This window comes from Mercenaria mercenaria, chromosome 10, assembly GCF_021730395.1.
Source record: "Mercenaria mercenaria strain notata chromosome 10, MADL_Memer_1, whole genome shotgun sequence".
Classification (NCBI taxonomy): domain Eukaryota; kingdom Metazoa; phylum Mollusca; class Bivalvia; order Venerida; family Veneridae; genus Mercenaria; species Mercenaria mercenaria.
In genome coordinates, this window is record NC_069370.1 from 3,264,074 (window position 1) to 3,290,391 (window position 26,318).

Consider the following 26,318-nt stretch of genomic DNA (forward strand, 5'->3'; position numbering starts at 1 on the left):
AGCTGCAGTGTTGCCATATAACCAATAAACGTGTCAGTGCAATGTTAATTAAACCCAACAAAAAAATTCAACTTTTCAAATTTTCTCCTGAACCTCGAGTAGCAGTGATGTGATAAACATGCATCTGACTAAAATAGAAGGATATAGAATGCTGCTAGAAATTGTAAATACTGCCTTTACGTAAGTGAAAAATGAAAAACTAAAACACCTTTTTAATATGTAGTGTTTTATTCTATTTTCCCTCATTTCATAGATTAGCTAATACCCTCATAAAATATCACAATATTATATTACCTGTAAATTATTGGATTTATGGCAAAATAATACACATAAAATTACATATTAAAAACAATAAAACAAAATAGCAATATGTATTTTAAGTAGAACTGTAACAGTACTCTTCATACAGGAGCTATGAGAAATATTCACAGCATTTTTTAAATGTAGATGTAACTTGTGCTTTTTTTCATGTTACAAATTTGCAGAATTCTGAGGAACTGGTCGGTGATGGGTGCCCGAGACCAGCGTGATTGGTGCCTGAGACCAGCGTGTTTGGTGCCTGAGACCAGCATGATTGGTGCCCGAGACCAGCATGATTGGTGCCTGAGACCAGCAGGGAGAAGAATTCAACATTTCCAAATGGATTCTGCAGCTTCTAAAACACGAAACAAGCATGTTACATAAATTCCAAAATAAAACATGAAAAAAGCTTAAAATACAATATTATGTCAATCAGCATCAATAAATTTTCCTGAAATGCTTGGGAATGTACATGTCTGATCACAATATCGTCATTTCATTTCTAATTATGCATTACTGGGCCATATTATGTTTATATTCTGCCATGGAACATGCATATTCAAAAAAAGGTGAGTTAACAGTAAGTGTGTATTTAAACCTCACTGTTAAAGTTCACTCTCCTGTTAAACCACACACAGAAAATGAAAAGAAACTGCAGATTTATGCTAAAATTTGTGGTAAAGAAGATCTACAATACAAAAAATCAAATAACAGTCAAATGCCCTTAAAAGCACTAGGGTTTATATATAGAAAAATCTAGAAAAAAAGCCTTTACATAATTTATATTGCAGCATGTAAAATTAAATCAAAATAAAATCCTTAGAAATACAGTATTACAATATATAACAATGCAAGATAAACATCATATACTGTAAAATCATTAGTGTTTAAGTCGACTAATTTGCTTGGATTTCATGCTTGTGTCAATTCAAAAAGTCAAATACATATGAAGAAATAGAATTCAGGGCAATTTTTTTACTTTTCATTTCAATTATTTTAAACCTTGAAATTTTTTGTCTCGATGAAGACCACCCCTACCACCTCAACACCCACCCCCTCCACACACACACACACACACACCCGTTGGGAATTTGTTTTATCTAAAACCATACAATTGCATATCAACAACATTAACTAATTTCCCAGTATATATAAAAAAGGTATTCTGACTAGCTTGAACAAAGCACCATCTAAAACTACATACTACTTGTGGATATACATGTAGAGCACCGCAATGAGGAGCAATATATGCCTGAAGGTATGACCTTTGACCCCTAAGTGTGACCTTGATGCGAGTCATCCAAAACTTGCGCTCTGCATGTCGTCTCAATGTAGTTAACATTTGTGTCAAGTTTCTTCGAAATCCTTCAAGGGGTTTAAGAGTTACAGGGCGGACATGAAATTGCTATGGAGAGACACCGGCGTCATAACATAATACGTCCCTTTGGGCATATAAAAATGAACTTTATATGAACATATTTGGGTGATATCAAAATGTAAATAAAATATAGCGTTATATTGCTGGTATTTGGTTTCAAAACTATGAAATTAAACCTTAGTAGAAAAAACTTGAAAACACATGCATAAACTGCAAATGATAAAACATAAAGTTTATAATTCCATTAATACTTGAAGTTAGGTAGTCCTGCATGTTTGGAGTAAAAACTTTTCTACAATGTAGAATTTGATTAAATCCTGGTTATTCAAAACTTCACAATATACTTAGAAAATTCAGCAAATAAAAAACATGGGGTTGTGTGCTTGGGGTTGTGTGCTTTGATAATTTGCTAGACAATATGTAACTAAAGCAAAAACGTGGGACTAAAGTTAGCAGTCATTTCAACACTATTTCAGCCATTTAAAATAAGAGTTTATTTAATGGTGGATACATTATACAGACCTGAATAATTTTTACACTACTTTGGGGTCTTTCAATTCAGTTTTCTAGCAAAAAACATATACAGTATGTGGTTTCTAGAATTCTTGTATATATCCTGCCTCCACTCTTTAAAAAAATTTCCTTAAACTCTCCAAAAACATTTATATATAATTTCATAACAATACTAGTGAAATGAGCAAAACATATAATAAAATCTTGCTAAAAACATAACAACAACAAACTTATTTTACATGATTACCTCTTATCACAGAATACAGCCGATGGATTTCTGAACATAAAACAGAAAGTAACTGTTGTAAAAACAATTATAGAAGAATTAACAAAAAACACAAAATTCACCACAGGCACATAAAATAAAACAATTATAAAGTCTATCTTAAAGATAATTAAAATATAAATGAGCCGTGCCATGAAAAAACCAACATAGTGGGTATGCGACCAGCAAGGATCCAGACCAGCCTGCGCATCCGCGCAGTCTGGTCAGGATCCATGCTGTTTGCTTTCAAAGCCTATTACAATTAGAGAAACCGTTAGCGAACAGCATGGATCCTGACCAGACTGCGCGGATGCGCAGGCTGGTCTGGATCCTTGCTGGTCGCATACCCACTATGTTGGTTTTTTCATGGCACGGCTCAAATGATTATGCAAATTGACTGAACTTTTAAAAGCAATAATTAGAAACAAATGAGTCACACCATGAGAAAACCAACATAGTGCGTTTGCAACCAGCATGGATCCAGACCAGCATGCGCATCTGTGTAGTCTGGTCAGGATCTATGCTGTTCGCTAACAGTTTTTCTAATTGCAATAGGCTTTGAAAGCGAACAGCATGGATCCTGACCAGACTACGCAGATGCGCATGCTGGTCTGGATCCATGCTGGTTGCAAACGCACTATGTTGGTTTTCTCATGGTGTGACTCATTTGTTTCTAATTATTCTAATAATTCTATAATCCTGACCAGATTGGTTTTCTCATGGCACACTCAAAATCTGTTACTATACACAATATATAGAGGATATTTGTCTGTTTCAGTGAAATATCAATTTTATTTCACAAGTGAGCATCAAAAACTGATATTTTCACGAGTGGCGTAGCCACGAGTGAAAATGACTTTTTTTTGGCGCTCACGAGTGAAATAAAATTGATATTTCACTGAAACAAACAAATTTTCTTTTTTATTTCATGTGTAAAACTCTATTTTTGTTGCATAATTTATAAAAATGTCGAAAATCGCGGGAAAGATCAACAGAAAGCATAACACAAATGACGTCATTTTATCGACGTCATCGTCATTATGGTCCCCGGTATTCATAACGCCCAGTATACAATTTGACTTCAATTGCAACGGAGGACCGGAACAAGTTCGGCAAAAACAGTGAAAATAAAAATGATAATCTACTGTTTCAAAACTGTGGATTATCACTTTTATTTCACTGAGAAAACTCTATAATTCACTGGAAAACATAAAATAAAAAGCTTTATCAGCAGTATAAATACTTTAGAATTTTTTCTCTTTTATGATACGAGGAAATATAAATAATGACATTTGATTTCCGTCAAAATATACTTCAAAAAGTATTGTACAGTATTAATGATAACTTGGTAAGTCAAAAATTAGTAAAACAAACTTCAAAGGAGACAGTCTGAGTAAAATGTGAGACATCTCAAGAAAAAGTAGTAGCAAGTTGTCTACATTAGTTTATATATGAAAAATATAATGATGAAAGACAAGATATTTTGTCATACTTAGAAATGCAGAAGTATGTCACAAAAATGTGGGAAGACTTTAAAACTGTAACCAAAACACCTCTTAATCACTATTAAGTCTTATATTCATGAGCTGATAAACAATTCTTAAATAGATATGCAATGGCCATCTGTCACTAAAACATTTTATCTTTAAATATTTTATTCAAATGTGGAAAACCTTTGTCAAATGTATTTAAGTTCACAAAATAAATAAAAAAATAAGTGTGTATATACAGCTACATTCATAATTAAGGTGATGGAACCGTATAGATGTTTAGCAATTTCTGTGCAATTACGTAATCTCAAAATTTTAACTGGGTATTCTACAGTCCTAACTGTAGCGGCTTTCCGTACAAGGCAGGAAATATCAATACTGCATAATGAGAATATGTTATTAAGGAGAAATCGTCAATTACAATTACAGGTCTGAGAATATGTAATTAAGCAGAAATTGTCAATTACGATTACAGGTCCGAGAATATGTAATTAAGCAGAAATCATCAATCACGATTACAGGTCTGAGAATATGTAATTAAGCAGAAATCGTCAATTACGATTACGCGTCCATGACCTGAAGAGATAAACAGCAAGATTCTTCTGTTAAAAAAGTTCCAGTTGCAAAATAGACAGTAGTGTACGGAACAAAATTCTAAGGACAACTTATATACTCTCTCGTACAAAATGTCATCTCATTTTATTTGAATCTTATATCCCAATTGCTTTAAACATCAACAATAGGATTTATAGTTGGAATAAAATTACTACAAAATGTATCATAATACCACCACAAAATTTACAAATCGTGGACATGATTAGCAAAAAAATATAAATAAATCAAATCAAATTGTACCCTGATACAATCTAATCCAACCTATTTGCTAACACAGAATGATTATTTTCCTACTAAAAATGAAGACACTAAAACCTATCTTCAATATTATCTATAATATTATGTACAAAGTATATTATACCCCCACGTGCAATATACATAAAATCATATATGTATTCTTCAATTTCTTGTAACACATTCCTATCTGTACATTTGAATCTCAAATTCCTTGGGACCCAGCATTTAACTTCAAAATACACAAAATTTCAACTTGAAAAATATCTTTGTGCAGGTGTTTTCACTTGATCTATTTCCATAACCTGTTATTCCTACACATTAAAAAAAAATATATATTTAAAACAAGAGCTGTCTCCGTAGGATGACACATGCCCCCGATGGCACTTTGAATGAATAGTTATGGCCGATGTTAGAGTTTAGGACCTTTGACCTACAGAGCTGGGTCTTGCGTGCGACACATCGTCTTACTGTGTCACACATTCATGCATAGTTATTTTAAAATCCATGCATGAATGACAAAGATATGGACCGGACATGCCCATCAATGCACTATCATGAAAAATGATCTTTAACGTCTAAGTGTGACCTTGACCTTTGAGCTACGGACCTGGGTCTTGCGTGTGACACGTCGTCTTACTGTGGTACACATTCATGCCAAGTTATTTGAAAATCCATCCATCGATGACAAAGATATGGACCGGACACGCCCATCAATGCACTATCCTTTAACGTCTAAGTGTGACCTTGACCTTTGAGCTATGGACCTGGGTCATGCGCACTGCACGTCGTCTTACTGTGGTACACATTCATGCCAAGTTATTTGAAAATCCATCCATCGATGACAAAGATATGGACCGGACACGCCCATCAATGCACTATCCTTTAACGTCTAAGTGTGACCCTGACCTTTGAGCTACGGACCTGGGTCTTGCGCACTGCACGTCGTCTTACTGTGGTACACATTCATGCCAAGTTATTTGAAAATCCATCCATCGATGACAAAGATATGGACCGGACACGCCCATCAATGCACTATCCGTTAACGTCTAAGTGTGACCTTGACCTTTGAGCTACGGACCTGGGTCTTGCGCACTGCACGTCGTCTTACTGTGGTACACATTCATGCCAAGTTATTTGAAAATCCATCCATCGATGACAAAGATATGGACCGGACACGAAAATTGCGGACAGACCGACAGACTGACAGACCGACAGACAGACAGACGGTTCAAAAACTATATGCCTCCCTTCGGGGGCATAAAAAGACTTAAGCAATTTAATAACACAGTTTTACAAACTGTTCCATTCAAAAACTGATATTTTATTACATTAGTCAATTCATTTTTCATCTTTGACACAAGATGTAAACACAAAGGTATTTTATCAACTGGGCTTCGATTTGGCTTTAACATAACTGAATTTTCAGTATGACAAATTTGATTTAAACAATGTCAAAATAGATACAATTAGAAGGCATTTCAATGGGATTTTTTTTTCTGAATTACAAGTGAGTTTGAAATACTGAGTTTAAACTGTAGTTATAAATACCTGCTGAAACTTTTAAATCTACATAATCAGGTATCTAGCTACAAGTAAATTTACATACTTTAAAGCTCTAAATGTTGCATGTATACATCTAAATACTGAGAAAATGCATACATTCTGGATTTTGGTACATCATACATCACTTCTTACTGGAATATTCTATAGTAGGCAAGAATGCTTTTCTGGAAGCTTGTGGACTTCAAAATAAAACAAGAGCTAAGTTGGATATGGCCATCCCCCTGCTGAAGCAAATGTTTGTTAAGTTTCAAAAATATTTATTGAGGGGAGATAGTTCAAAACGTAAGTAAAGTGGAGTTATGGGTCTTGTATACTGCACATCCTCCCAATGGACCCAAAGGACTGTTTTTGTGTAAAGCTATAACAAAATTCCCTCTATAGTTTTCAAGTTTGCTCTCTGAACAACTGTTATCAGTTAATTAAATTAAGATAGTAAATTGAAAAAAAAAAATGAGTTAGATAGAACTATACTTTTTGTGCAGTACACTTCTCTTCACGTTCTCTATCATTTTATGCAGTGTGAATAAATTTTTCTTTATGCCCCAGACAAGGATTAAAGGGAGATCGTTCATAGTCAGCAAGGTAGAGTTATGGTTCTTGTTCAAGGCACAATTCCCTACACAGTTTTGCCAGTAAATGAAATAAAGGGAGATAACTCAAAAGTAAACAAGACAGAAGTATCATTATAGTGCTCTTTCCTTTCACTATCCTTCGTTTAACAATATCCCTTTAATGGTTTTTGAGTAATGCTCCTGAAAAAAGTGTTTTGAACAGAGGGGAGTATACACGACAGGTAGAGACCATTACTATATATCCCACTGACTTTCATTTGCAGGGAGGTGGGTGAAAATGCAATGTGTTTCACTTGAAAATGATATATGCAAAACAAATAAAAATGTCAAGGCATTTTATATACAATAACCATGATGTTTGTTTACAACCTCCTACTGATAGAAAGAATCCACAAACTTCTCAAACATGCCTAGTATGCATAACTATACATAACTCTCAAAATCTCAAGTCAGTTATGATCAAATACATAACCAGTTTCCTTCTGCATAGTTAAAGTTCTGTCTCTGATTCATCGGAACAATTCTGTAAGAGACTGTAACCATTTTTGGTCTGTTTCCTGGCCATGACCTTGGCCTGTAATGCTGTAAGTTTATCACTGATAGAGTGACCTTCACCTTTAGCACCAGTACCACTCAGGAGGGAATGTGCTGACCCATTTTCCCCTACCACAGCTGAGTCGGAAGTGTTTATTTCACAGTCATCATTTAATGTATAAAATGGATTTCTAGAAATATCTTCATCATTACAGTTATGTATTTCAACATCACATGTACCAAGCTGTAACAGAGAGTCATCTGTATCAGACCTTTCAACTTGACCTCTATTGTCACTTGACCTTTCAACTTGACCTTCACCAAGGTCACCTGTCCGTTCTGGAATGATAGTTGTACCCATAGACCCGCTATGAGCACCTGCTGACCCTGACCTTTCAGGTTCAGTAGTTCGGAATGTTTGCATGGGAATGTTGTCGCTTAGCAACCCGGTAGTTTCTGTTTGACTTGGCTGGTTATATATATGTTCTCTAGCCAATCTGTGAGCTCGTTTCAGCAGTTTCATGTACTTTGATTGTTCTTTCTTCTCATCATTGTAGCAAAATAAATATTCACAAGACTCGTAAACAGCAAATAAAAAACACAGGATTCCACTCATTGCAATCACCTGCAACATAATGTCACAATGTCAATTAAATGGAAATCATAATGATTCATTTCTGATTTAACTTTATACAGTTAAGACCTGTATAAGACAGTTAAGACCTGTATAAGACAGTTAAGACCTGTATAAGACACAAAAAACTTGTGTTCTAATGTTTATAATATGATTAAACTTCAATTTTAAAGCGAGATCATCTTTAGCCATAATCTAGAGTCCAGTCCCTTTAATATATTATATTAATAAGAAGTTAACATGACCATTGCAACATTCAAGTAAAGGAAATTATATGACACAGTGTTTGATAAATTCATGACATTTAACCTTTAGCCTGCTGGCGGCAAGTGATTTTGCCTTTGCGACCAGTGCAGACCAAGATCAGCCTGCACATCCGTGCAGTCTGATCATGGTCTGCACTGTTCGCTATTCAGTCAGTAAATTTTCAGTGAAATCCTCCTTGAATAAAAAGTGGTACTGCCCAAATTGAATAATGGACCAGTCCATTTTAGAAACATAAAAGGGTAAGGGTTAAATAAACAAACTCTCACTGTAATTACCTTCCTAAACAAATCTAAATTAGAAAAGTACCCTGTTTACCTTCAGTATTCTAACAGACATGATGGCATCTGGTTGTGCTGTTACAGGAGGTGGTATACATCTACCTGTACTGTTTAAAAATCCTCCATGCAGGGCCTCGGTCACCAAACTGCAAGAAAAACAGAAAGCTTTGAATAATTTTTCACTTTTGTATTTTGCTGACTAAACTTTCTATTCTTCTTTGCCAAATTTCTGAAGGAATTAAGTCCTATTTCAACTACATGCTTAAGATTTTACATTTAACCTCCTCCTCCACTTCCACTTATAAGCAGTTATTTCATTCTCGTGCATTTAGGAACCTGTTTTACACAATGCAACTAGGAACATGTTTTACACAATAAAGCCCACTCCAAGAGCGAGTTTAACCTGGAAATTACTTCAATTTAGAAGTGATACAGCTGTCATCAATGCAGTTATAAGTGCTTCAACTAAACAAAATATCTCAGTAATGATTTTGTGTCTTCTATTACACCAGTCATGATGCCAAATTTAATGTGTGTATAATTTACATATTTCCTGACAACATCGTTTTAGTTACAATGTCTATTCAATCTCTTACACTGAATAAAATTTTTGATGTAACAAAATAAATTATCAAGAATGCAGGAAAACTCAACATGATTATAAACAGATCTTAAAACTAAATTTTATGAAAAAAAAAACAAAACAAACCTTTTTCTGCGTTGGAACTCCTTTGGTGCCATGGGTGTACCAAACAACTTCAATGTCCAGCTACGTAATGTTCCCATTCCATATCTGCCCCATTTATCTGAAATTAAATGTAATTCTTTATTTTCTGACACATAGGACTTTCTTTATCTTAATGCAATATGTAGGTGTTGATCAGAAGAAGCAATCAATCTATCTTTTTTTCCTGTACTTTAAAACAGACAGACTGGGTCACAGTTTCAGATCTAATGTCAGTGATTTCTTTCAGCTTCAAGACTCACAATGTGACTGAAATAATCATTCAGTCTAACTGAAATTTCTGACTTGGTGAAAACTTGAAACACAAACCTTTAGATCTGCATGCAAGATGGAAAAACAACCGGAGACAAGAAATGTTTGGGTAAATTTTCAGGGCTTATAGTTTAGGAAATGTGTATAGAAGTAATAATACAGTTCAATTTTTGAACTCAGTATCCTGTCAAAATTTGTTCAAGCTATCGGTAGATCGAGATAAAAGTGGTTCAAAGGATATCAATAGTATGTTAGATGGAACATACTGGACAAACATCTATGATTATTTAAATCAGTTCATTTATGTCGCACGCGCCACGGAGGTCCTATTACAGGCCCTATTCCCCTGTTATATGTAACTGACCATAAGCACAAAAGCTACAATTTGTCAACACATGTGTATATTACCACTGACTGAGTACCTGAATCTCGGATGATTATTGTCCATGTACCAACTGGTGACTCTCCCCAGCATCTCACTGTAGAAAATGTCCAACCATCAAATCCAAGTGACGAGCTGTAAAAACAGTCATGCGTGTCGTCATTTACATACAACCCCTCACAAAACTGTACATCTTAATACTTTTTTTAACCTTTAGCCTGCTGGTGGCTAGTGATTCTGCCTTTGCAATCAGTGCAGACCAAGATCAGCCTGCACATTTGTGCAGACTGATCATGGTCTGCACTGTTTGCTATTCGGTCAGTAAATTTTCAATGATCACCCCTTCAAATAGTAAATGGTACTGCCCAAATTGAATGATGGACCAGTTTATCTAAGAAATTTAGCAGGATACGGTTTAAATACTTCTAGGGTATGCCTGTGATAACATATTCTTAGAGAATGACTACTCACCAAGTAGTGAACTGTTCCTTGAATGTTTTAAGTATGACTTTGAAAGAAAATGTCAATGTTAAATCTAATTTCATTTGTATAAATTGCAACAGCATTAACTTAAAAGGTAAGAAAATGTCATTATCATAACTACTCTTGACCCGCAAGAACAACTCGCAGATCAAAGAGAAGAGGTAAGCTGTATATTTAAGGTCAATGTCATACATACTCATCATGTGGTCTTGATGCACCAATCACAGACATTGTACCATGTGGACTCTTCACCCTGAAGTCCAGATTACCTCTACATGGATGATCTAAGGTCAAGGTCACTTGTACAGTCTCAAGTATATACAAGTCAAATCCATTAGCATCTGACTCTGTCACTGAGGAGAAAAGAAAATTGTTGGCATAAACTTTCTTATTTACAATGAAACAATCCTTTATTTTTTTAAATGAACAGCAACAGTTAACAAACCAGCATAACTGGCTTATTATTGCTTGCCTGTTTGGTACCCAACAATTCAAGAGGATCTGAACCTCCTTTAGTTAATGAAATAGCAAAATGTTTCTACAGTTACTTTTGTAAGAGAATTCCAGTAGATTTCAACTCCCTTTTGTTAATGGAATAGCAACATATTTCTATAGTAACCTGTGTAAGAGAGATCTATGAGATTTAAATTTTCCTTTTGTTACTGGAATAACAACATGTTTCTATAGTGACTTGCATAAGAATGCCACAGACTACTGAAATAGCAATATGTGTAAAACAGATCCAGGGGTTTTGAACTAACTTTTTTAAGCTTAAATAGAAACATGTTTTCTATTTACCTGTGGAAGAGAGTTCAAGAGTATTCAAGCGCCCTCTGGTTATTGGAATAGCAACATGTTTCTTTTGCAACCTTGTAGGAGAACTCAAGGGGATTTGAAAATCCTTTTATTATTCGATCAGCAGTGCCAGTTTCCAGTCGAGGAGAGTTCAAGAGGATATTAACCTCCTTTACTTATTTGGAAAGCAATATATTTCTATAGTTAACTGTCAAGTTGAGTATAAGGAGATAAGAACTGTTTTCAATTACAGTAATAGCAACATGTTTCTATAGTTACCTGCGTAAGTGAGTTCGAGGGGATTTGAAGCTCCTTTAGTTACAGGAACAGCAACATGTTTCTATAGTTACCTGCGTAAGTGAGTTCGAGGGGATTTGAAGCTCCTTTAGTTACAGGAATAGCAACATGTTTCTATAGTTACCTGCGTAAGTGAGTTCGAGGGGATTTGAAGCTCCTTTAGTTACAGGAATAGCAACATGTTTCTATAGTTACCTGTGTAAGTGAGTTCAAGGGGATTTGAAGCTCCTTTAGTTATTGGAATAGCAACATGTTTTTCACTGTGTTCAAACGATGTTTGCCAAGGCACCTGGTCCCAAACCTTCAAATACAACATGACATCAGTAATTGTAAAGAAGTTCAACAACGTCAGATTAAATTTTCAAAACATGTTTGTTAATGAAAGTTTCAAAACAAAGAAAGTTACATATTTTTCAAAATTGAAATATTTATCTAAAGGAAAACTTCATAACGGGAAATGCTGACAACATCATTCAGCAGTATTTCAGCATATGTTTATCAAAGGGCCCAATCAAATTTACATGAATATCAAAGCCAGTTCTTTTCAAAACTGACAATATATGACTGGTCTGGTTGAAGCGTAAAATGGTAACTTATTTAACATCCATTTTAGTACAATTTCACAAAGCATAACATTTACTGCCTTGAATTTCACAGACTATCTCTGTGTACTTCAGTCAACATTGGTTAGAAGGTAGAACACAAGACATCACTGAATAGGTTGTTTTGTTTGTTTGCTTTGGATTTAACGCCGTTTTTCAATGTTACAGTATTTCAGTTATTAACGGTGGGCAGTTAACCTAACCAGTGTATCTGGATTTTGTACAAGTTCAAACCAGTAACTGCCAACTTCTCCACATGAATTAAAGGTGGAAGACAAATGATTTCAGACACAATGTCTTTTATCAAATCATCACAGAGAACATACAGCACGCCCGAGGATCGAACTCAAGACCCCGTGATCCATGAAGGGGTTGTATGCTGGATACTCAGCAAGTCAGTGTCACCAGTATGACTTCATCTTCTGTCTCTTATCCACATAGAGAAAACATCAGGGACAGGTCAATACTACTACAGAATTAAGTTACACTGGTGACATTAACTTACCAGTAACCAACTTCAAAATTAAAGTAAAATTCAATTATCTGTTGTTTATTTCAATGCTTGGCCAACTGCCAATAAAATGTAATTATAACTATGATTAGTGGCAATCTGATACCTTAGCTGCATTGACAAGCCTCCAGGCATTCATGAGACCAAAGCCATGTTTATGTGAGTGCCAGAGTCCCGCTCCATTCTTCTGCCAGTGAGCCACATCAATATCTACCTGTTTATAAAAAAACATTTAACTATTGCTACCATATATATATATACAGTTGAAACTAGGTCCCTCGAATTCCAAGGAATCAAGTGTTTTAGTTTGAAATAACCGAAATTCCATTTAAAAAGATATTTTGCGCACACATTTTCGGGATGGGGCTTGAAAATATCTTCGAGATAGCCGGAATTTTGAGATAAGCAAGCTCAAGATATCGAACTTCAACTGTATTTATGTGTTCGTTTTAGCGTCATTTTACAATCATATTAACTATGGTCTCTGCTTGTAATCACAGTTTTATTTTTCTCTTTCTTTCACACTGATTAATTTCACTGAATATTACTTTTAAAGTAACAGATCCATGAAAATTGTTGACTAAGGTGACTGTTGGAATAGCAAATGTTCAGAGGCTGCACAACAACACATGTTGTCCATCCGAAAGAAAATGAAGTTTTCACAGTCCCCATTTTACATACCCCTTTCAGGGCCTCACTTTGTGTGAGTTTGCTTACTAAATATGAATCTGAATTATGTCAATTTTTAAGCAAATGTTAAGCTTTATTTTGATACCAACCACTAATGACAATTTGCAGAAATAAAAATGTTACAGGTAAAAAATCTCATTTTCTGTCCTGGTTTATCATCAATACCAGTAACCCTTACCCTGCTAAATTTCTATATTATAATGAACTTGTCCATCATTCAATTTGGACAGTACCATTAACTGTTAAAAGGGGTGCATACCAAAAAGATCCTGAGTGAATGGCGAACAGTGCAGGTCATGATCAGACTGCACGGATGTGTAGGCTGATCATGATTTGCACTGGAGCACTGGTCGCAAAGGCAGAATCAATCGTGTCCAGAAAGATAAGGGTTAAATATCTTTTCAGTCACACTAGTCTGTATATTTTTATGGTAACATTCTCAAGTAGAACAATATATCTTCCCCACAATAAATAGAAGTCAAGGACAGCAAAGTTCAAATATCCATTTTTCATACAAATGCAAAGCACACCTGGGTCAAAATTGATCAAAATCTAAAATCTAAAACTTAAACTTTGACAATAAACTGCTAAAATTACTTTTCGCTAATTTATAAAAAATTCTTTTACAAAATTCAATGAAATCTGGCTCAAATATAGCACTACCTACAACAAAACACACTGTAAAACTTTAGTAACTTATTAATATTTTAATGGTAGTTACAAGGATTTGAATTTCTAGAGATTAAGTCTAAATTTCAGACTTTAAACATTGACGAATATGGGCTCAGTATATCATTATGGTTTTGAAGTACCAAAGTTACACAAACCTTGAGCGCAGTGAGAGCAATAAGGTACTGTATATCTCTCCAGGTAAGACACGGCTGTACATCTAACATGAGTGCTATCAGAGCAGCAGCTATTGGTGCAGCTGCACTTGTGCCACTGTGGTGCTCCGTACATCCTTTCACAGACTCCTTGTGAGCAAGCCAATCTGTCGTTACCTATAATCACACAAGCTAAAATAACAGCAATTTTAGAATTCTTATGTTATCTAGAAAGCAATGACATTGTTTGTTATTATTTTGTTTTTGCTCCCTTAAATGTATTTCTATAATTCTTACTTCTGGAAAACCCATCATCGCATTCTGCCCAATGGTCAAAGGGAAATAACTCAAATACAGGAAATACTGAAACAAGTACAAACTGGGCAAAATCAGTGTACCATGCGAAAACGGGGTACACAATCGAGCCCTCCTACCACTTGTACAGGAAAAGAATTGTGGCACTTTATTATTTATATTTAAAAGTTCATCTTTGAATCTGACTGGAATTTTAGTCATGTTAATAGTTTATGAAGTTTGCTTTTATCTTGGAATTAGACTGAAATTTTAGTCATGTTTTCAGTTTATCAAGTTTGCTTTTGTAATTAATTAAATTGTTACGATGAAGACTTTTGGATCATAACAGATTAATGACTTTAAATATCTTCTTGTGATCAGTATCTTTCAACAGTAAAATTTATGACTAAGATATGTAGTATGCTATCTTTCTATCAATACCGAGTGGTTTCTTACAGTAAGGGTATTTCATTTATTTCTTGTTTTAATTTTATAAGCATACCAATGGTATCACCAACAATTAATCCCTAACAAAAAGAAGAGCCAATGCTGGGCTATTAGCATTGTTGTCCCAAGCAGAATATTACCCTACATCAGTACAGAGTTTCAATCCAGTATCTGCATTAGTTTTGGAGATAGTAACTGGCATGCAAAACTTTAATCAGGACTTTCTAAGACCAAAAGAGGGCATTATTTGCCCAAAATATATGTCAGTGTTATGGGACTTGACCCAGTAAGGTTGGTAATTGATCTAGAAAAAGAAAATATGTTTCAAAGCTACATGCCTTTAAACGATTGCTAATCATACTTGCATGCAAACCTTTAACCAAGGTGTGACGCAGACGCCAATGCCAGGGTGAGTAGAATAGTTCAGACTATTCTTCGAAAAGTGAAGCTAAAAATGATTTCACAGTATTACAGAGGCTACTAAAGTAGTGGGAAAAAATAAAAATATACTATATCTCTGGTCTGTCCCCAAGCACCACTGCTGAATGTGACAGCCAACATGGAGGCACACTCCTCGGAGTAGAAAGGCATATGTCCTGTCTCATCTACAGCACCTGTACACACACAAAACAAAAACATGAAAGTTCCTTCTGTGAACAGAATCAGTTTCTAGTAGCACATGTGTATTATTCAGTCAGAGTCACATGATAAGATTTACGGGATAAGACTAGAAACAACCAAGTGATTTTCCTTCTTGATCTTTAGGATAATAGCAAATTCCAGAATAAGATCAACTCAATATTTCTCATTCAATGGCTGATTATAGAGTCAGTTTCTTCAGCACAGTAATAAAGATATTGGACAAAAAAACTGTTTTTCCCAAAAAAGTCTATATTTTATGCCCTTCTCTAAAGATTTTATTAAACCGTAAGGATTCTGGTTTAACATTTAAACACAGCCTCTCATATACAGCAAAAATCACTCCTATAATCACTTAACTTTTTAAATTTCCTGGTTAACGGTACTATTTACAAGTTTGACTGTTGCCATGGTCACCTACTATATGTAACACATCATTACTGATTTCTCAGGACAATGACCAAGCTGAAACAATCAGTATAAACTAACCCCTACTCCACATACCTATAGTTACAGTGTACAGCGAGTTGGCATAACCATCATAGTTACAGTTGTCCCCTTCTTGGCCTCCGTTACCGCTAGCAACCACATAGATACTGCCATAACCACTGCGACCAAAATCTATGCCATGCTTCATTCCAGCCTGAAAAAAGGAAATGATTCACTGTGTTTTTCCATTGTCCGAGAACAAATCTGATTAATAATTTTACAGACCTAGTTGGTTAAAGAATGAATGTAAGTGTTTATTTTGTGTTAAGAAACATCTCTAAGTTAAATGTTACTTTCAGGTGTTTCCCTACAGTGGCCAGCTTACCCAACCACTGTTCCTGGATTCCTTACCAGCATCAACCTGTTTTCTACAACTTCCCCACTTAAATCAGAGGTGGAGAACGACCGACCGTAAACACAAAGTCTGACAAACAAGCAAGAAAAACAAATACTTATACCACCAGACAATAGAGTTCACATTTACCCAAACAAAAATTTTCTTTGTATATTTTAAAATTTCAATCTTTCACCAGACGGAATGAAATTTTACCAAACATGTCAGCTGGTTTGACACATTTTACAAACTGCTGGACCAGTTCTTTCACAGAGTCAGATATGCAAAATGATCATTATAGGGTATACCTCTACTTTCAGAATTATGAAAATGTAAATAACTTACTGCAGCAAGTATGTGTGGTCCATCTACAGTCTTCCCATCATCATCAGGTCCCCAGCTGTAACAATAACATATTGCTAGTAATTTCACATGTCATTCAGTGGGCAAATATGTAGATAATAACACTCTGTTTAAACATGTCCAATTTATTTCTTTTCTAATTTAGTCAAGATGCCAAATCAAACTGGCAAAAGCAAAGTACCCATTAACTGTATTCAGTGATGTCCACACTGGGATAACTCACCTACACTGGAGAACAAACTCACCTACACTGGAGAACAAACTAACTCACCTACACTGGAGAACAAACTCACCTCTGTAATACACCTATCTTCTTGAGGATTACTCACCTGCAGCTGTATATATCATTGATCTGGAAGAACTTTGTGAAAGCATCAGCTTCCATACTGTCTGTCAGAGGCCCATCCAGAAGTTTTAATCCTAAAATAATAAACTACAATGAAGTCTAAATATATAACATAATAGCTATACCATAGTGCACCTGTAAACAAAGAATACAACACTTCTTAACTTGTTACAAATGCTTATAGTTGCCTCTTCCAAATACCAAGTCTATATGACATATATACTAATGCAATTTTGCAGAAATGTCTGTAGCTAAAAGAATCAATATTTATACAAAGTTTGATTAGTCTGTGAGCTAATTTAAGAATGACAAGAGTGAAAACATAATTCAGCAATCTGAAGTTGCAGCTTTAGACTTTAAATGCTGATGAATACATCCCAGACAAATGTGTAAAGGTGTATACAAACCGGAGATTTTTGCACGATAGGCCACACCAACACCACATACTTTATTAGGCACTGCAGAGATCTCACCTGCACATCTTGTACCATGATGGTTGTTCTCTATAAAACACAAAAACAGTACATACTACACTCCTAAACACAAAGATTTATCTACATTATGGTGTATACCAAACAATATATCAAGACAATTTCTGATTTACATTTCAAAATTATCGCAATGTGTTGTTCTAAAATAAATGTCCATCCTATATCACTCATAAAACACGCATATCACTAGTGCTGGAATATAATAAATTCATCTCTGTAGAATTCTATGCTATGTTAAGCATTATACTTTTTATATATACTTGTATTTAAGGGTATGAATTAAATTATCACTAAATTTTATGGATTTCCATTTGCCTTCAAACCAAAGTTTGTCCACTGGCTAACATACATTTTTAAAAATAGCCTTAAAAGCTTCAAAAATGTTAATTTCTAAGTGTTTCAACTGAGTTGCAATAAAGCAAAATGGAATAAAGTAAGTTATTCCATAAGATTAAGTCAGGGCTCTCGCGACTGGGCGACTTGAGCGAAATAGGCCCTCTAGAACTTCAAACTTCGCTCAGATCTAACCTCAAAGCGAAATGCAAGTCGCCCGATTTTCTTTGATTTCCGCACTCGCTAATTACTGATTTCCGCACTCGCTAATTACTGCTACCCAGACTGTTGACAATTTGCACCGTGTCATAATGAGTGTCGAATACACAAACACACGCCGGCAGCATAATTTAAGCTCCGCCTACCTCAGGTACTTGCGAGATTATGCCGAGAATTGTGAAAGCGAATCAAATTATCCGATACACCAGAGTCTATTGTGTTAAGCCAATCAGCGCCGCGTTTACGTCTTTGACACTTCGCGTTAATTGTCAACATGTTCGAGTGCAAAAAAAAACAATGTTTTATTAAAGAAACTGCTGATTAACCATGCGATTAATTGGAATATGGTTCACAATTATTTGTTATCTATGATAAAAGAACGACATGTAATGTATTAACTACGTTAAATTGACTTCCATCGATGAATTTATTTGAATATGTATTTCTAGATTACTGTACACATTTTACTTTCAGTTTTATATTTCGAGTGAGATACTGACAATCTTCGGTGAATGACTCGGTGCAAAGAGCTATAAAAAATAAATACACTTCTACTTCTTTGCTCGGTGTTAATAATAAACACTTCATACATGTACAAGATATAACCAAAATTCGGCGTGTTACATTTATAGCATCGGCTTGAATTTTGAAAACGACTTTTTTCAGAATTTTGTAAGAAAACAATAACCACTGTATGGGAAATGATCTAAGAAAATGAACGGTCACATCAATGTTTTTTATGAAGAAACAAGAAAATTACAGCCACCTTTCGAATCACGCAACATCATTGCGGTAGAAAGTCTTCCCACTTCTCCCTAAAGTCTCCCCACTTCTCCCTAAAACTGCTTGAGGGAGAAGTGACTTCTCCCAAAAATTTGGACCTAGCTAGACCCCTGTAAGTGACATATTCTTTCTACAATGGCACAAACAGTTTCAACTTTCACAGAGTATTGTTTACTGGAATGAGCACAGAAAGCCTTCATGACTTTTTTGTAAAGGATTAATTTAATGTTTACTAGGTTTAAAAACATTTACTTTGGTTTCTATGACATATATCTTCTTATTCTCAATCCTTCAACAAATATTTGGAATCTTTTTTGGGATCCTTTTGTCCCATACTGTGCAAGGACATACTGTGCAACTTAGTCTTGGGCCAACATGACAAGCTATCTGGTAGGAGGCCTATATATAATGCTATCTGGTACAGAGACTTACTATTGTTTGTGTTTGGAGTTGGATCACTATCCCCATCATTTAGGTCATAGCTTGCTTCTTTGTTATAGTTCTCTAGTAAGTCTGGGTTGTTCCACTCCAAACCTATAAACCAGAAAAGAACTGACAGTTTGTCAAGCAAGCCTTAATTTACTGTATTTTTAAATTAAATTTTTTTAAAAGTGACACATTTCCATGTGACTATTCATTGACAAAGAATGATACACAGTCTACATAAACAAGTATTAATTCTGAAAGGAACTATGAAACAAGTGATGAAAAACAGTCACATCTAAATAGCTTGGTCTTACTGAAAGCTACTTACAACCGAAGTCTTATTTCAATATATCAACCTAAATTCAAGTTGAAGACACACTGACCTTGACATTGAGCCCACTGACCCAATGTGCAAGCTAAACCATAGTACTGAAGCTTCCTATAGCAAAAGTTTCATTTGACTTATTTTGTAAAACTTTAGATACTAAGCAAACTGTTTATTTTTGGAGTTCTTGACCCAACTGGCTCATATGCAAACATACTGTTAGTCTTACTATAAGCTACCTATGGGCCAAGTTTCAGTTTAATATATAAAATCAAAAGTTAAGCACTTCAGCAAATACTTTCGTTTCCTTGTATTTTTGGTTACACACCTTTCACTTATATAACCTCCACATAAGTTACTTACCCTCAAACATCACAGCAACAGTAATGCACCTGTCAATATTTTGCCCGCCCGGGGGAGCAGCGGGCATACACGGGACTTCAGACAGAAGACCATTTGACAAACATTTGATGTACCAACCAGGCTCTAGGGTGGGATTTAGACAAAAAAGGTTGTCTCTAGGGTGGGGATTTAGACAAAATTTTTGAAATGTCAAATTCCCCTGGGTCAGCCCCCCCCTTCCCTCCCCTCCCCGGACGGGCAAAATATTGACAGGTGCATAACTCCTGAGACTGTAATATTGCCCACTTTAATATCCTACACACAAGTTACTTTCCAACATACACTACAGTTATAGTTACATTTTTTTGTACACCTGACCCTGTAATGTTGCACATTCACACACATGTCACTAAAATATTCCCCACACAAATTACTTATCATGGTCCACCTCAGCTACACCTGACCCTGTAATGCTGCACATCCACACACTTGCCACTTAAATATATTCCACACAAGTTACTTACTATCATCCACCACAGCTGCAGTAACACGTGACCCTGTAATGTTGCACATCCACACACATCTTACTTAAATATATTCCACACAAGTTACTTACCATCGTCCACCACAGCTACAGTTACACCTGATCCTGTGATATTATGCTTCCACACACCTGTCACATTTATATCCATACCTAATTCCCATGAATTTGTCTGCAATATAACAACATTAAGTTTAAGTACAACAACTCTTATCTGAAAATTACTAATTTCAGAGAAGAACAACTAATAAATAACATTTCCTATGCATAGTATTGTGTAATGAAACTATAAGTCACTATATTTCAAGCATATTAAGCTGAAACATTTTCTACTGTCCCTAAATTAAAATCCTGTAAAGATACATAATTGTGTTTAATTAACACTTACCAAATGCCACTGCTTTCTGTAAAATGGGTCTTCGAAATCCATATAAGGCACCTGAAACCCTAGAAATCTTTTTCCTCGTGACAACACTTTCTGATGTGAATACCAATTAATATCATCATGTTTATCTAATTTTGCCTCAATATCCCTCATTTTTTCAGCAATTTTCTCCTTACTATGGAGCTCTGAATGATGTCTATGCACAGTGGATACTGTTTTACTTCCTGAGAAATTAGCGTGTAATTTGTGAGCAAATAAATAATGATTGTGAAGTTCACCGACTTGACCTAAGTTAATTAGGTCAAGGTCATTCGCAATTTTGTCAATATCGTCATTATTGTTTCTTTCAATGTTGACAGCCCATATAAGCGAGTTCTCAGTATTTTGCATATGAGCTGGATCTGGTACTTTTTTCCCTGGTCTATCCCATGTCTCTCCAATCAGAGTATACACTGTCAGGCAAACAATGAAACCAAGTAACAGAACCGATACCGGCAGTGAAACAAACTTCAACCACCATAACCTACAATATAAAAAGAAAAAATACATACATACCCATACCATGTCACAAACTCAACAAGTAATAAGACAAAAATACGCAAAGTTTTCTTTAAAGTGGACAAGACATACAAATTATAAACTATGAATGAACTTTATAAATTATAAAAGTATTTTTCTGAAACTGAAATTGTTAGCTTAGTACCCAGGAAATTTTGAAAATACATGTGTCTGAAATTTATTATTTTTTTAATATTTCTAAAGTTATAATTATTGCTTTATTAAATAACTCATTAATTTTAAATGTCCGAGTCATCCCTTGACTTGTTAACAATTTTATCATAGAATGTAAAATTCATTAATTGTAAGTAATTTCCCCAAATTAATTAGGGGTTTGAAAACTGGTAAATCGATGGCACCATACACATTAAAGGAAATGAAACCACCTAACAATTTGACCATTTTCCTTTCAAATTTTCTTCTGGGGAACTTTTTTTATTGAAACTGGGGGAAAATCACTTTTTTAATTGGAAAAAAGTCCTTTTACCGGTACTTTATAAAGACGGAAAAAATTCAATGCATCCATTAAATGTCATACCGTTGAACTGAAACATTAAAATCATTCAACAACAGCATCAGTAATTGCTAAACGGGATACATGGATACATTGTATATTATATTTTAACGCATTTGGACTTTTCCAAGTCATTATTATGACTTTACCTTGTGGGTACATTTTGGTTTGGGTACGTTTTGACCTGCACCATACACATTACAAAAAGGAAGTGTCTAGCCGTCCAGTAACCGGATGCCTAGCCTGCGTAGACTAACCGTCCGGTAACAGATTTTCTACTGAATACGTAATGATACCTGTTATTTACTAAAGATACCTATACTTATCTGCAAACAAAATTTTGTGTGAATACATAACATTTACTTTTAATCAACTCGAATAAATTTACACTGCATTATTTAGCCGATAAAATGAAAGTTTGCCGAAATTAATAATAGCGCACTCATTAAAATCTGTTCATCTGGTGGCAGGCAAAACAATGTTTTTATAAGATCGAAATTTTTTAATTTTAACAACTTTTTCACTGGATATTAAAATTAAAACAGTTTCGAAATAGTTACAATTTTCATATTTTCAGTATTCAAATATATTTTTTTTTAAATGAATAACTGTTTCAAATGACATTTAATTTCAAATGTGTGATGTTCAAAACTTTTAGAAAAACAGTAGTTAATCGTTCATAATTAATCCATTTTATTTTGAAATAATAGTCAAAATTAATTTATGAATTGCATGTTTTATAAGCTTTCCATTCATCAAAAAATTATATATAAATTTGTGTTTTAAGAATTAAAGTTTAGGCTGTTAGAAAAACATCACTTTTTTTAAAATAACATGGACGTTTTATCATTTCTAAAAATAGAATATCAACGGATTTGTATACAAACATGATCTCATTCGTTTAATCAACTGAAAAATCTGTAATCTATTTGAGACGATGAAAAATATACTTTGGTATGTATTCAACATGTTCACACAATATTTTGTAACTTGTTTACAGATAAGTATTGATATCTTAAGTAAATAACAGTTAAACCTATAAAAATAATTACTTATTCATTAAGAAATCAATTACCGGACGGCTAGAAAATCCCACGAGGATTTGCTAGCCATCCGGTAATCAGACGGCTAGAACGCAGGCTAGGTCAGTAGGTGTTGGTCCGGTTACCAGACAGCTATAGAGTGGTGGAACCTATGCTTGCGGTATTTTGTACATATATAATCTTTTTAAGAAGCAAGAAAAAAATATTATTTTGATTTGCCAATGCAAAAACATAAAGTTATCCTCCTTTTATCGAAAAATGTTGTTGATGTGCGTCATCATGTGACTTAGTCGTCTCATGAGCTATCGACACGGCATACGTGAAAAGGTGAAAATTCGCCCTAAAGGGAACCTATGCTGGCGGTACATAATATCGATTAAACTAAGGGTGAAAAAAAAAATCAGCAGGCTAAAATGAACAAACAAGCATATGCGAATATAATATTTAGAACATTACTCATTTATTATGTGAAAAACAAGAGAAATGAGGATAAAATTTAGTATGTGCCTCTATGTGTATATTTCCCTTACAGAAATGGAGTCATTATTGGAACAAAGCTTAAAAACGTATAATAATGTTGTTTAAAAACAGAATGTTCAAGTTTTAAAGATTCAGACAAACGACAGTGATTAACTCGCTAATGTTTTCTACACTTCTTTTGTGTGTAGGAAATTTACTCCTCTCTACATCTCAGAAAGAACCATTTGGACATTGTCAAAATACTAAGATCAACATCGATCTTTTCATGGTCCGAAAGGCACTCATTGTGTAGCCAGGCGTCACATTCATCACATCTTGCTCTTAAATGTATCTTATATCTGAATGTAATGCATGGTTTCTAAAAAACTAACTTTAGTTGGGTGATTTTGACATATTTGTGTAAGATTTGTGCGACGGATACAGATTGCGTAAAATGTATCGGCTGCTGTACACGTCACGTGAGCGGCTATCGCTACGTTTGTTGTAAAGGCATTTCACCACTGGTCGGTGTTGAACATAGCACGATAAAATATTTTTATCAGTGCTTCTGCAGAGAGCATATTTATCGAAATACCGCGAGCAGGGAATACCGCGAGCATAGGTTCCACCACTCTAGACACTTCCTTACAAAAATTGGAACTGTACTGATGATCAAAGGCAAATCCTACATAATAAAAGATTAACAGCGCATATCTTTATTTCACAAAGAGGGTGGACAACAAGATATATAACTTAAGATGCGGTTCCCTGCATCAGTATATTTCAGTAAGTACGTATTGTTTTGGGGACGATGTAAACGCAAAATATATACTTTGGCAAGTATTATCGAGTATAAGTTTATTAAATACAATTGTTAAAGCAAACATTATAGTTTGTGGTGAAACAGTTATGTAAACCTTTCTTTAAAAACCGAAATTTTCACTTTATCGATATCTGTCATAAAAAGTGTTCTAGTTTCGATTTCGTGGCAGTTAGTACAATATCAATAAACATAGTACGTGAATTTCCATTGGCTACTTTTTGTTAAACTGATTTTGATTGGATAAGGGCATTAGAAAAAAAACCTACGAAAAACAAATACTTGAAATAAAGTTAACTACCAATATTTGTAATGTCACAATTGGGTGGTAAGTTTCAAATTTTGTAAACAGTGGACGTAAATTAAACCACATTATATTATAGGGATCCCAATACTGAAATTTGAAGAACTTAAGAACAGTAGAAATAAAGCACTTTTAAAAACTCTTGCGTTGTTTTGTAAAGAAATAATTATTACAAGCTGCAAATAGTTTGATAATGTTCTATCATTAGTTTTCTTCTTTAGAAATTTGTTAATGATGCATAAATGTGTTGGCTTTTTTCATTCATAGCCAAGTTGTGGCTGTTTAGGCACAGTTTTGCTGACCTGCATGAAAGTAATATTAGGCCTATTATCCTTTAGAAACTTTGAAGATTATGTATGTGCTGAATAAAATTTTATGATGTTTTTACATATATAAAGTGTGTACATGTACCAAACAATAAATCTTTCCAAATTTTACATTAAAACTTTGTACACTGATAGCTGTTTAAAGATTGAGGACAGAGATTAGAACAGGCACAGTGACAAGCTTTGAAGGAGTCAGCGGTAACAAGAGGGTCAGGCATGATGACCCTATATCACTCATTTGTTAAACTTAGCATAGGAATCATCAAGATAAACATTCTGACCAAGTTTCATGGAAGATAGGGACATAATTGTGGCCTCTATAGTGTAACAAGCTTTTCCTTTGATTTGAGTGGTGACCTAGTTTTTAACCCCGCAGGACCCAGTTTCAAACTTGGCCTAGGAATCATCAAGATAAACATTCTTACCAAGTTTCATGAAGATAGGGCCATAAATACGGCCTCTAGAGTGTTAACAAACGTTCCATTTGTTTTGAGCGGGTGACCTAGTTTTTGATCCCACATGACCCAGTTTCGAGTTTTGGCTAGAAATCATCAAGATAAATATTCTGACCAAGTTTCATGAAGATATGATCATAAATGTGGCCCCAAGAGTTTTAACAAGCTTTTCCTTTGATTTCACAAGGTGACTTAGTTTTTTACCCATCAGACCCAGTTTTAAACTTGGTTTAGAAATCATCAAGATAAACATTCTGACCAAGTTTCTTGAATATAGGGTCATAAATGTGGCCTCTAGGGTGTTAACAAACTTTTCCTTTGATTTGACCTGATGACCTAGTTTTTGACCCCACATGACCCAGTTTCAAACCTGGTCTAGAGATCATCAAGATGAATATTCTGTGCAAGTTTGTATCATATCAAAGCATAAATGAAACTTCTATATGGCTGAAAGGGCCAAATTAGAAAATGTTGCCCCTTTCAGGGACAGAAACTCTAGAACCCATGATGGAATCTATCCGATTTTCGAAAGGATCAATTGTTGCTAAAGATATTTTGCAAGTTTGTAACAAATCAAACCATAAATAAAGTCTCTATACGGCTGCAAAAGCCAAAATAGCAAATTTTGGCCCTTTAAGGGGCCACAACTCTGGAACCCATGATAGGATTTGGCCAGTTTTCGAAAGGAACCGAGATATATATCAATACAAATTGTGTGCAAGTTTGATTTAAGGGGCAATAACTCTGAAACCAATGTTTTCGAAAGAAACCGAGATATTATGCCAATACAAGTTGTGTGCAAGTTCGGTTAAAATCAGTTGCAAAATGTGGTCTCTATCTTGTTCACAAGGAATT

At 34.7% G+C, this 26,318-nt stretch overlaps 1 protein-coding gene across 1 annotated transcript; it reads right to left on the reverse strand.

Annotated features, from left to right (window-relative positions):
* Positions 1-207: 207 nt before the first annotated feature.
* LOC123559888 (proprotein convertase subtilisin/kexin type 7-like) lies at positions 208-24,584 on the reverse strand. The gene is made up of 17 exons (XM_045352014.2): positions 24,476-24,584; positions 20,988-21,507; positions 20,675-20,771; positions 19,398-19,499; positions 17,547-17,642; positions 17,123-17,213; positions 16,776-16,830; positions 16,112-16,250; positions 15,479-15,582; positions 14,231-14,404; positions 12,820-12,927; positions 11,796-11,901; positions 10,705-10,861; positions 10,066-10,160; positions 9,356-9,452; positions 8,684-8,792; positions 208-8,092 (listed from the first exon to the last, which is right to left on the reverse strand). Exons 1-17 carry the CDS (start codon positions 24,517-24,519, stop codon positions 7,424-7,426), a joined length of 2,763 nt encoding a protein of 920 aa, XP_045207949.2. The 5' UTR covers positions 24,520-24,584; the 3' UTR covers positions 208-7,423.
* Between the last annotated feature and the right edge of the window lie 1,734 nt (positions 24,585-26,318).

Excerpts from the sequence above, each read along its gene's own strand:
- LOC123559888 (XM_045352014.2), bottom strand. The coding sequence starts at position 24,519 with ATGACAGATATCGATAAAGTGAAAATTTCGGTTTTTAAAGAAAG. Across the intron at positions 21,508-24,475 it reads ATTTCGGTTTTTAAAGAAAG|GTTATGGTGGTTGAAGTTTG; the intron begins GTTTACATAACT and ends TTTATATTGTAG. Across the intron at positions 10,862-11,795 it reads CCTTGAACTCACTTACACAG|TGACAGAGTCAGATGCTAAT; the intron begins GTAACTATAGAA and ends TTTTCTCCTCAG.